General features: G+C 41.4%; 1 protein-coding gene and 1 pseudogene across 18 annotated transcripts in view; one reads left to right on the forward strand and one right to left on the reverse strand.

The window, feature by feature from the left end:
• KDM4C (lysine demethylase 4C) overlaps window positions 1-12,103 on the reverse strand; it is a 457,231-nt gene that overhangs the window by 406,586 nt on the left and 38,542 nt on the right. For 15 of the 18 annotated variants that reach the window (XR_004676204.1, XR_004676205.1, XM_034987990.1 and 12 more), the window contains 2 exons: window positions 11,069-11,229; window positions 3,436-3,611 (listed from right to left, as the gene is read on the reverse strand). Coding sequence is in view for 13 of the 18 variants with exons in the window: in XM_034987990.1 (XP_034843881.1) it covers window positions 3,436-3,611; window positions 11,069-11,212 (320 nt within the window). In the remaining 5 variants the exon portion in view is untranslated. Of the gene's footprint in view, window positions 1-3,435; window positions 3,612-11,068; window positions 11,233-12,103 lie in introns of those variants that run through there. The other 3 variants (XM_034987994.1, XM_034987998.1, XM_034987993.1) reach the window with 2 other exon arrangements.
• Window positions 1,288-2,504, forward strand: LOC117999079 (annotated as a pseudogene).

Genomic DNA, 12,103 nt, shown 5'->3' on the forward strand with positions numbered 1-12,103 from the left:
ACATGCACCTACCCAGAGAATTTAGATGGTGAAGTTTTTTGATCAGCTGATTGGTTGGTTGATTTGGGGTTTTAATTTTTTTTCAAATTAATGTTTTGGTCTTGGGCCTTAACTACCATATCAGAAACTTTTTTTAAAAAGGTAATTTAAAAGGGTGCCTGGGTGGCTCAGTCAGTTAAGCATCTGACTCTTGGTTTTGGCCCAGGTCATGAACTTGGGGTCCTGGAATCAAGCCCCATGTCGGGCTCTGCGTTCAGTGGGGAGTCTGCTTCTCTCCCCCTCTCTCTCCCTCTCCCTCTGCCCCTGCCCCGACTCATGCACTTGCACTCGCTCTCTCTCTAAAATAAGTAAATAAATCTTTAAAAAGAAAGGTAATTTATAATAACTGTGATAGTTTCTAAATATATACACAAATTCTTTAATACTCTCCCTTCAAGAAGTAGAGCTTAATTCTCATCCCCCTGACTATGGGCTGCACTTTGCAACTGGCTTGTAACAAATGGAATATGGCAGAAGTCAAGAAACAGATCATGAAGAGATACCATGGCTTCCATCTTGGTTACTCTCTTGGATCACTTGCTCTGGAAAAAGCCAGCTGCCACAATATGAGAAGCAGTCCATGTGGCAAGGAACTCAGGACTCTAGCCAACAGCCATGTAAGAGGAACAATCTTAGAAAAGGATCTTCCAGTCACAGTCAAGCCTTCAGATGATAACGGCCCCACCTGACATCCTGACTGCAAGATGAGAGGCCCTAAGCCACAGCCACCCAGCTAAGCCACTCCCAAATTCCTAACCTACAGAAACTGAGATATGAAATGCTTGTTGATTTAAGCTATAAGGTTTGGGGTAATTTGTTACACAGCAATAGGTATAATTACAATAATGCTAATACAATAATGGTGGCCCTTCAAGTCGTTCAGGGTTTCCTGTTCAAATTACTCATCTTCTAAATATATAATGTATCATTTGAGACCTAAACATCGTCAGGGGTATGGTGTGCTTTGCAGCACTGGTGGCTGGCACAACTGATGGTGTGGAGGGCAAAGGAAAAAGCTCACCACCCTGACAGGTCCTTTCCTAAGCCCCTAGGGGCAGCAGGGGACTTGGGGACCAGTGAACACACCCAAGGTGCGAGAAGAGCCTCTGCTGCCTGCCCTGCCTCACCCTGCCCCATGCAAGGCACAGCTGCCCAGCCCCAGCTGCATCAAATGGAGGAGGCAGAGGAGGGTGGCATCATGGGCCTGGGCCGTACCCTCCATACCCAGGGGATGAAGACACTACTGCCATGGACAGCCTGTGCCAGCCACAGCCCCTAAGTCAGGCTCCCTTAGTTGCCAGATCCCGTGTCACAGCCCTTGGATCCTGGCTGGGCCAGGATCGGGATAGAGAGTTACCTGCACTGTCCCCTGCTACCCTCCCACGACAGACCAGGAACACCTGGTGAGGCCTCCGCAGGGAGTGGGACCCCCAGGGCCACAGCCACCTCCACCACAGCCAGCGCCCTGTGGTAGGGCTTCAGTGGGCAGGATGGTGCTGAGCTGCATCTGCTGCAGAGTGAAGATGTTGCAGCACTAATCACCAAGGTGTGCTAGGAGCTGATGTCCCAGGGTGCCAGGCCTGAGGTTCCCAAATGGAAATGAACAGAGGATGGTGGGGATGCCTCTGCACCCAAGCAAGCGGCCCTTGGGACAGGCAGGAGAACGAGGAGGCAGAGGCCAAAGGGGAGGGCAGCATGGGCTGCAGCAGTGGCAATGGTGAGGCTAGGGTGTGGCTGAAGGAGGAGGTGCCACCTGCTGCACCCAAGTGCCTGGCCCCAGACCGTACTGTGCTCTGCATGCAATACTATGGCATCCGTGTCAGGGACAGCTTCCTGAGGACGGCACTGGGTGGCCACGTGCTGGCCAGGGTAGAGGCCCTGAAGCAGAGTGGGCACAGGCGTGACAGACAGCTAGTGAGCCAGCAGGCTATCCCACCACGCAGCATCTAGAGGGCCACACAGCCTCAGTAGAAGGCCATGAGGCCAGCTGCTGAAGCACTGGGCTCCTCATGGTCCATGTGGATGCTGTAATCTGCCACTGCACTGGGTGCTGGGTGGCTATGTCAACAGTGGGTGCACCAAGGCCATGGTGGTGTCTTACTCAGGCAACAAGCTGGGGCACATAAGGCATATGGACAATCTCCACAGCAATGGGCACTGCATCACCTCTATCTATTACCTGAATCAGAACTGGGACATCAAGGAGCATGGCGGCCTGCTGCAGATCTCCCCTGAGGGCTGGCCTCTGGTAACCAACATCGAGCCACTCTTTGATGGGCTGCTCATTTTCTGGTCTAATCAGCAGAACCCCCAAGAGGTGGAACCAGCCTATACCACCAGGCATGCCATCACTATCTGGTATTTTGATGCCAAGGAGTGGAGAGCAGCCAAAGACAAGTTATCAGCTACCATCCAGAAAGAAAAGTGCCCAAGTACCTGTGTTACAGCCAACTACACCCACATAGTGGCCAGCCCCAGAGCTGCAAGGACAGACAGCCTGCCCTGACTTCAGGAGAGCCTTTGGCCCCATGCTGCTGGCCAACAACCCATCAGTCTCAGTGCCTGCTCCTTTTCTGCCACTGCTTCTGCTCCCCACTTTGCCTCTGCCCTGACCAGTGTGGAGGGCTCCATCTGACATCGAGCACCACAGAGGAGGAGACACCTCTCCTGCCCTGTGATGGGAGCTGGGGCTGTGCCTTGGGCAGGCGCCAAGGTTGGGAGCTACCATCACTGGAGCTGGGGGTCTGTGGTTTACCCTGTCTGGTCCTGTTCCTCTCAGGTGTGGAGAGCTGGAAAGAGCCATTACCACCTCCTGCCAGGATGCAGGCTTGGGGGTTGCGATGTCTTGGTCTCTTGCTGGTAAAGGTTTGTTGGTAGGGAGTATCCCCAAGCCCTTCACTCCTCTAGCCTGAAATGTGAAGTGACTCCCCAACCGCTACGGCCATGGCACCTTTTGGACTACGCTGCCACTGCGTGGGCAGGATAAAAGGTGCTGGGAGGAGCATGGGTGTGAAGAGTCCTATCAGCCAAGAAAAAAATAAAAGTCTACCTCAGAGCTAAAAAAAAAAAAAAAAAGACTTAAACACTGTCACACAAAGAAAATTTGCCTAACAAATATGAATCATGTGTAAAATCAAAAACACTCATGGCAACTAAAAGAAAAAAACATTTATAGATATGAACAAGATGATAAAATGAGAAATAATTTCCTTAGCAGTAAACTAAATGTAAGCAACCACCTGAAGAACAGAAAACAGAAACAGTTAAATGAAAACTGAAAGAAGATGTGCAGGAGACTCCTACCTCTCATCACAAAGCTCCTCTGTCTACTTGATTTCTTACCATGTTCATGTATATCTTCAAAAACAGTAAAAATAGCAAACTGCATGCACTCACTTGCCACTGTTAGCCAGCTGCCTGAACTCCTTCACTGTCATGGCTTTTTTCTGGATGTTGTATTGAGTGAACAGTCCTGACTGCCCTGTGACCATCTGCTGAATCGGTGCTGGAATAAGCAAATTATCAATGTCATCATAGCACTGTCTTGGCTTCCATTCCCGAGGAGGAATCACCTAAAAATACAATAATAAAATAAAATATCCAGAAAATATTCCAGGTAGTCATTTAGCTTTGATATTCCAACAGAATACAAGTGAAGAATTTCTCAGCATTTCTTTAACAAATGTGTAAAAGAACTGTGAAGATTCAGATTAAGGGAAATGCTTGTATTCTTCTAAATATTCACCTTATTGATATGATTTTTAAACAAAATTTATTGAGCATTATATCAAACAGTACTTTTATACCAAATACTGTACTTTTATACCAAATACTGTACTTTTCTTAACATATTTTTAGTTGATAATACTCACTTCTCAATTTTAAAAGTAAAATTGAGACACATAGAAGCAAAATAACTAGAAGTTCAAATAATGCTTATAGTAATATGATAAAAAAATAAGCAAATATTTGTTTAGTCAGTATGATTTTCTTTAAATACCTCTCACACAATATGGCAAATAGAGGAGTAGTGTGCTAGTAAATGTTTAAAAATCAGTTTTCTGGGAAAGTGGAGAAAACCTTGATTTGTAGCTCTTGCCTATTTCCATGATGTAACTATACCCACCACAGCTAATTTGAGCTTACCAACATGGTATCACTGAACATGAAGTTGAAAAGAGATATGCATTATCAATGTTTATGTTCCTGTATGAGGTTGTTCAGCACACTACTCTTTTCCAACAGTATTTAAACACTTAATTACTAACAGTGAAATGATCAGTAAACAATAAGGCCAAAAACATATGCATATGATTAAAAATTAGAAGGGACAAAGTTATTAATTAAGTCATGATTTATAGCTGGAATTTATTCACCTTTAGAAACTTTTAATTTTTTTAAGATAAACTTTAAAAAATTAATTGCAAAATATAGATAGCACACATTAATAAATGCATAATTACAAATATGTAACTGTGAATTATTATAAAGCAAACATCAGAGTACCTCCAAGTGCCCTCTAAACACATCTCTCTCTTGCCCAAAAGGTAACCACTATCACAGCATTTATGGTATGCATTTCCTTGCTGGGGTTTATGGTTTTATGCCTGGATATGCATCCCTAGCACCAGTTTTTGAAATGTATGGAAATATAATTACCCATATATACATATCTTCTTTGAGGCTTATCTTTTGTGTTTCACTCAATATTTTTTTGAGATTCAAATATGATGGTTTATATAGCTGAAGTTCACTGATGTTCATTCCTACTCAGTACTCCATACAAATATTTATTCATAAATGGGAGACCATTTAGTGCTCACTTGTTTTTTTTTCTGATTTTTGGCTTTTGCAAATAACACTACTATTAATGTCATTGTGTGCATTTTCTGCTGCATCCAAGCACACAGTTCTCTAAAATAAACACATATCTACAGACACTCCTAACAGTGAAATTATTGGGACATCAGATATGTATAGATCAAATTTAACAGTTATTACTAAATGTTTGTCAAAGTGGTTGTACCATTTCACAGTCCCACCAGCAATGTATGCAGAGTTCCTGTTGCTCCCCATCTTCATCGTCACTTTGTATTGTCGATCATTTAAATTTTAGTCTTTCTTATAGGTTGTATAATGGTAGTCAAGTGTAGATTTTATTTGCATTTTCTTAATTTCTAAAGAAACTTTGTCACATATTCACTGACTCTATGAATACCCCCCCTTTTTTTTTTAAAGATTTTATTTATTTATTTGAGAGAGAGAGAATGAGAGACAGAGAGCATGAGAGGGGGGAGGGTCAGAGGGAGAAGCAGACTCCCTGCCGAGCAGGGAGCCCGATTGAATACCCCCTTTTATAAAGTGTTTATTCAAGTCTCTTACCCATTCTACTATTGCACTGTTGGTCTTTTTCTTTTTTTTTTAAGATTTTATTTATTTATTTGAGAGAGAGAGTGATTGAGAGAACAAGTGTGAGGAGGGGCAAAGGGAGAAGCGGACTCCCTGAGGAGTAGGGAGCCCGACACAGGACTCAGCCCCAGGACCCTGGGATCATGACCTGAGCCAAAGGCAGACGCTTAACCGACTAAGCCACCCAGGCACCCTGTTGGTCTTTTTCTTACTAATGTATAGGGATTCTTTATATAGTCTGGTTATTCTTGGATGTGTGTATATATATTTGTAAATATCTATATGTATATGTGTGCATGTATCAAATATCTTCTCTTACCCTGTAACTTGCCCTCCAACATTCTTAAGGGTATCTTTTGATAAACATAAATCCTTAATCTTAACCCATAATCCAATTTGTTCATTTTTGCCTTTATGGGACTGCTTTGATCTTTGGTTTAAAAAATATATATATTTTCCTACTCTGGGGCATAAAGGCATTCTATTTTATATTCTAAGAGTTTTAAGGTTCTGTCTTTTTTTTTTTTTAAAGATTTTATTTATTTATTTGACAGAGAGAGAGAGATCACAAGTAGGCAGACAGGCAGGCAGAGGGAGAGGGAGAAGCAGGCTCCCTGCTGAGCACAGAGCCCGATGTGGGGCTCAATCCCAGGACCCTGGGATCATGACCCGAGCCGAAGGCAGATGCTCAACCATCTGAGCCACCCAGGTGTCCCAAGGTTCTGTCTTTCATATTCACACCTACAGTGTACCTGCAACTAGCTTTTATGAAAGGTCTAGGTTAAGCTTCATCAGATGAGAAAACTCAGGGTCAGGAGAATGAGTGATTTGTCCAATGCACATAGCTGGTAAATGACAGAACTGACTCAAAAAAAAAAAAAAAAAAAATCAAAAGTGAGCTGTCAAGTCTAAAGTTAATTTAATTTTCATCAGTGATATGGAGATATTTCACATTTTATTTCCTCCAAGGTATGTTAGTTTAAAATGAGAATAGACACAATCATATTATACGCTATTGAAAACACATACTCAATACTTTAAAAGAATATGGACACTCGTAACAAATGCATATGGATAAACACACAAAATTGTCTTCATAACATATTGAAAGGAGAAAGGGCTGTAAATACTAACTTGTTCTTCATAAGAAATAAGTGCAAGGTATTCAAAAAAATAAAACATGGATTGATTCAGGCTCTTGTTTAGAAACAAATATATCTACAATCAAAATTAATATTATATTTCGAGTTTAATATTTTCCTGTCTTGTGAAAAAAAGTTTTATAGCAATTCTCTTTTCTAAATTTAGAGAAGTAATGAATACAATAAATTTACAAAAATTAAACATTATCTTTACAAATATTTCTTGTATGTGTTCATTTACTTTTGATAAAGTGTTCAGACAGAGGGCACCTGGGTGGCTCAGTCATTAAGCGTCTGCCTTCGGCTGAGGTCATGATCCCAGGGTCTTGAGATCAAGCCCCACATTGGGCTCCCTGCTCCATGGGAAGCCTGCTTCTCCCCCTCCCACTCCCCCTGCTTGTGTTCCCTCTCTCGCTGTCTCTCTCTCTGTCAAATAAATAAATAAAATCTTTAAAAAAAACAAAAAAGTGTTCAGGCAGAACTTCAAAAAGTTTGTAAGTTCAGGTCTATAACAAAAATCTTATTTTTGGACTGTAATTTTAAATTTCAACGCATGAGGTTTTCTTACACAGGAAATGGGAGGAAATGGAAGCACAAGATACTCAGGACTTTAAAAGATTCCAAAGTTAAACTTCTACATTCAATGAATCTAACTGAAGGAAACCCATTCCTCTTAAAGTTTACCTTCTTGAGATTATTATATCAAAATAAAAACATACATTTTATTTTATATCACCATTTCCCCAATCCCAGTCTGCACCCTATACTCAAAAGAAAATTTCTGACTGAAATCTGTATTTGCACTACTTATCTTGAAATAAGTTGCTATTATCACCATCTACCTACTGAGGAAGAAGGAGGAAGAGGAAGAGCAGTGCATCTTAAAAATCTTTCTTCACACCTTGAGGACATAGATCACTGTCTATACTTTCCAGGCTATTCACAAAACTATGTAATGTGCATAACCTATGGCCCAGGATAGTCTATGTCCAGATTACTGTTGTGGAATAATTTCACCCACTTCATATGTAATAAAGTTTCATCATAATCTTTCTCCACAAAAACAATGTAAGTTTTACATTTAAAGAGACTGTCATTCTTCACTTTCCCAACTTGACAACCACCTTTTAGACAGAAAAGTCCAGGTGCCAAATCCCTCACTGTGTAAATAAAAGTTAAATCTAAAGTATAAATCTAAAAAATATTGATAAGAGAAAAACCAAGACTGACTGTAATCTAAGGCCAAAATCACTACTACTGGAACTACTCAACCATTTTCTCCAAATCATAAATTAAGACCAATTCGTTAAATGGTGCATTAACAAAGAATCTAATGGGTAGCTCTATCTCCAGGGCTTGCCCTCAAAGGAAACTAGCAGCATTAATACAGTTTTGATTTTTACAACTTGATTTGGTGCAATTTTACACATTTGCTCCTGCTGTAAATTCCAGGAAAAAAAGGCAAGTAGGTGAAACTGACTTTATGTGACTTGGTGTAAAAGATAACAAAAATGGCCCCCAAAACCCACAAAAAACAAAAAACCAGTTCATTGTATTCCTAGTAGAAGCAAAAGAAAATTATCACAAGACGGAATAAATGAGTATCTCCAACTTTGTCAATAAATCTCACTCAAAAAAAAAAAAAGTCTAGACTCAGGTGTGTTTTGTTCAACACTCAGAAAACTAATTGTGCTTCTCATTAACTTCACTCTGTTACAGAATGCCAACAGCCGCACAGGTGTACCCTTGGGAGGGTGTGTGCTGTTTCCCCTTCTCATGTTACCAAATGTGCTTCCCTACCACAGGACACTCCCTAATCTCAGAAGAACACAGTAAAATCTATGTTTGCAAGGAACAAAAGGGAGAAGAGCAAGACAAAGGGCTGCATTCAAAGCCCAGAGAAAGGGACAACCAGTCACGCCCAACTTTCCTCCACTCAAATAAAGCCCAAGTCCTTGCTAACCCACTGCTAGTTTATGATCAGAATTGTATGTGTCAAGTAATTCTGAAATGATACTCTCTTCAACTCAAGAATGATTTTTCTCAAAGGGGGCAGTAGGGAGGATGGGTTTTTTTCCAGATCAAAGATAATCTGAAGTGTTGAGGTTCCAAAAGTAGGTTCTTTAAGAACTAACTCAATAAATAGGTTAAACTAAGAATTCCTCATCTGAGAAATTCATTATAAACCTCTTTACTTTTGTTTCCTTTTCTTTACCTCTTTGTTTCCTCTTTATCTTCCTTTTCTGTCTCTCACCCATTCCTAATAAACTTTCACTCAACTTAATATCCCCCAAATTTTAAACCTTTTCTAGGAGGGACTTGAACCATACACAACAAAATGACAGACCTCAGGGGATGGATACCAGCACAGTCGATTTGGGTTACAAGCAGGAGCATCCAGATGCAGGAGGACTTGAATACCAACCAACCACGGCAGTTCTGAAAGTTCTCTCTTCTGATGTCTGCTCTTAATGCTACTGGACCTCCCCTTGGAGATGGGAATTCCGAGAAGAACCCATGACCCAGCCACAGTGGAGCAGGCTCTGGCAGGGCTCAGGAATTTCTGAGGTGATGCTGACAAATCTACAGAAACCCAGATTATAAGCTTAACATTTAGAATAATAAAATGAAGTAAGTGGAATAAAACATATTCTTCTGAGGGAACTCTTCCCCTCCCTCACCCCCTAGCCTCTTATGAGGTAAATTTTTAATTGAAATATATTTCCAGGGACCCTGGATGGCTCAGTTGGTTAAGCGGCCAACTCTTGATTTCAGCTCAGGTCATGATCTCAGGGACATGGGATAGAGCCCCACATCAGACTCTGCACTCAGCATGGAGTCTGCTTGTTCCTCTCCCTCTGCTCCTCCCCCCACTCACACGCTCTCTCTCTCTCTACCTCTAAAATAAATAAATAAAATCTTTTAAAAAACATTTAAGAAAAAAGAAATATATTTCCATTATACAAGGAATCCATCTCAGGTTGTGATCAAAGGATGAATTATATAGATCATCTCTCTTTCAAAGTTCTAACTTTGGATCTATGGGTGCAAACCTGCAGTGCAATATTCAGCACCTTACTGTGACCCTCAGCATATCACAACTATCCCTGACAGGACTCCCTGTTTCCACTCTGTCTCCCCACGATATTCATTCTTCATGTAGGAGGCCATTGTGACACTTTCAAAATAATGTCACTGGGGTGCCTGGGTGGCTTAGTCAGTTAAGCAACTGACTCTTGATTTCAGCTCAGGTCATGATCTCAGGGTCCTGGGATCGAGCCCAGCCTGTGGCTCCTTGCTCAGCAGGAAGTCTGCTTGAGGATTCTCTCTCCCCCTCAGTCCCACCCCTGACTCATGCGCACGCACACACTCTCTCAAATAGCTTTAAAAAAAATAATAATAATGTCACAAAAATAACAAACACACAAATAGCCACCATGTCCTTCTCTCCTCTGCTTTAAGCCCATCAATGCTACACTTAGAATAAAACCCAAATCCTTACTAAGGCCAGGCAAGCCCAGTATGATCTGGCCCCTTCCAGGGCTCTTACCTTACTTACCAACTTCTTCCTCTGCTCACTGAGCCCCAACTCCACCTTCCTGTTCCTCTGACACATGAAGCTCAGGTCAGCCTCCAGGCCTCTGGACTTGCTATTCTTTCTGTCCCCACATCTTGAAAAAGTTGGTTTCTTTATATCCTTTGGGTCTCTGCTTAAATGTCCTTATCTCACCACCCTAAGAAGCTACTACTAGAATATAAACTCAACAGGGGCAGAAATGTGCTCTTTACTATCCCATCTCCTCTATACAAACCCCCAGCACCTGGCAGTACCTGGTATGTAGTGGGCACTCTCCACATTTGATAAGCAAGTAACTGAAAAGAAAACAAAATAGGCAAATCTACAGAGAAAGAAAATAGATTAGTGGTCACCTACAGTTGAGGGGATAGCAGGGACAGAGAATGACTGCCAATGAGTACCAGTGAACTGTACACTTCAAGTGGCCAAATTGTATGGTTGTGAATTACATCTCAATAAATCTGTTATAGCTGTAAAAGGGAAAAGAAAGAAAGAAACAATAGAGGAAGAGAGGAGGGAGAGAGAGAGGGACAGGAGGGAAGTAGTTAAGCTTCCAGTTAATAACTGTCCTCTATGAGAAAGTGATGAAAGCTATGAATACTCTCACCTCTCTCTGAAGCCCATACATCCAATGGATCGCTTTGGTTTCTAGAAGCCACACGTGTTTTGTTTAAAAAAAAAAAAAAAAAAAAAAAGCCCTAGAACACAACCTAGCATAAACAGTTAAAAGAAAAATAAGATAATTATTCTTTGAACAAATCAAATGCTCTGCATGGATTAACAAAAACAAATTTTGCAAATATCTTCCTCTGGAATAAACCATTTCCCATATCATGAAGACTAAGAGCATAAATGAAAGGCCAAGTGATTGTTTTGGTTTAAAGGATGTAAAGATAATCACCTTTGCAAGACCTGCTCGATGGGCTCCTTTAGACTCCATGTATGCAAGGTATTTATTGAACTCCCGGAACTCCTCCATGGAGGGTCTGAAGGTCATGATCTTACAGCTGGGGTTCAAAGGACTCTCCACCTCGGCCACCTCCATGATGGTTGGGGCAGTCTCTGCAGAGGAGATGATGCAGTCATCAGCACTGAATTATTGTGTGGTCATTTCTCCCAAATAGCATGTAAGCACCCCACTCCCAGCAGAAACTCTTCTCTTTGAGCTACTTACCATTCCCTCTACCAACACATTAGGGAGACTTCCTCATCTCTCCCTAGGCTCCTGGAAAAAGAACCTGCTTCTAGTCATTTCTCCTCCCAAGTTCCTATTCCTGGCATTCAATCACTGACCTGATTGTATTGCTCACCTCCTCAAAATCCTTCCTAGTAAGAATGAATTTTCTAACTTTGCAAGTTTACAAAAGGTATTGTTCCTATGTACCAGTTCTGAAACAGACTCTCTCATGCACACACCTGTATAAAGGCCTAACCTAGGATGAGTAGTGAATGAACAGTGCTCAACATCCCCAGCACAGACTTTTTAAGTGTCATAATATGCCTTCCTATAATAATTTACAAACTACACATTCAGCAAAACTACCAAGCACCAGGCTAAAGTACTGAAGACAGAAAAAAGGGTAAGATTTACCTTCACCATCCAAACTCACTATCTAGAGGCGGAACAGACTTCAATACAAAACTGTACACAGGCAGGGGTAACTAACTCAACTTAAATTACTCAAATATTTCAGAATTAAGACTTATTAGAAGGGGTAGGAGTTTGCCAGATAAGAGAAAGAGCATCCCAAGCAGTGAAAATATCTGGAAGTATTGTAAAGATAGAGAGAGTTTAGTTTGCCTGTAGCTTAGAAAGGAAAGATTACAGGATATTGAAGTAGGAAAGTAGGCAGTAGGCTGTGCTATAAAAATATGAACTTAATCTTGCTAACAATAACCAGGATGATTCCCTCAATATGTACTGAACACCTACTAC

This window comes from Mirounga leonina, unplaced genomic scaffold (assembly GCF_011800145.1).
Source record: "Mirounga leonina isolate KUSES-001 unplaced genomic scaffold, KU_Mleo_1.0 Mir_447, whole genome shotgun sequence".
Taxonomy (NCBI): domain Eukaryota; kingdom Metazoa; phylum Chordata; class Mammalia; order Carnivora; family Phocidae; genus Mirounga; species Mirounga leonina.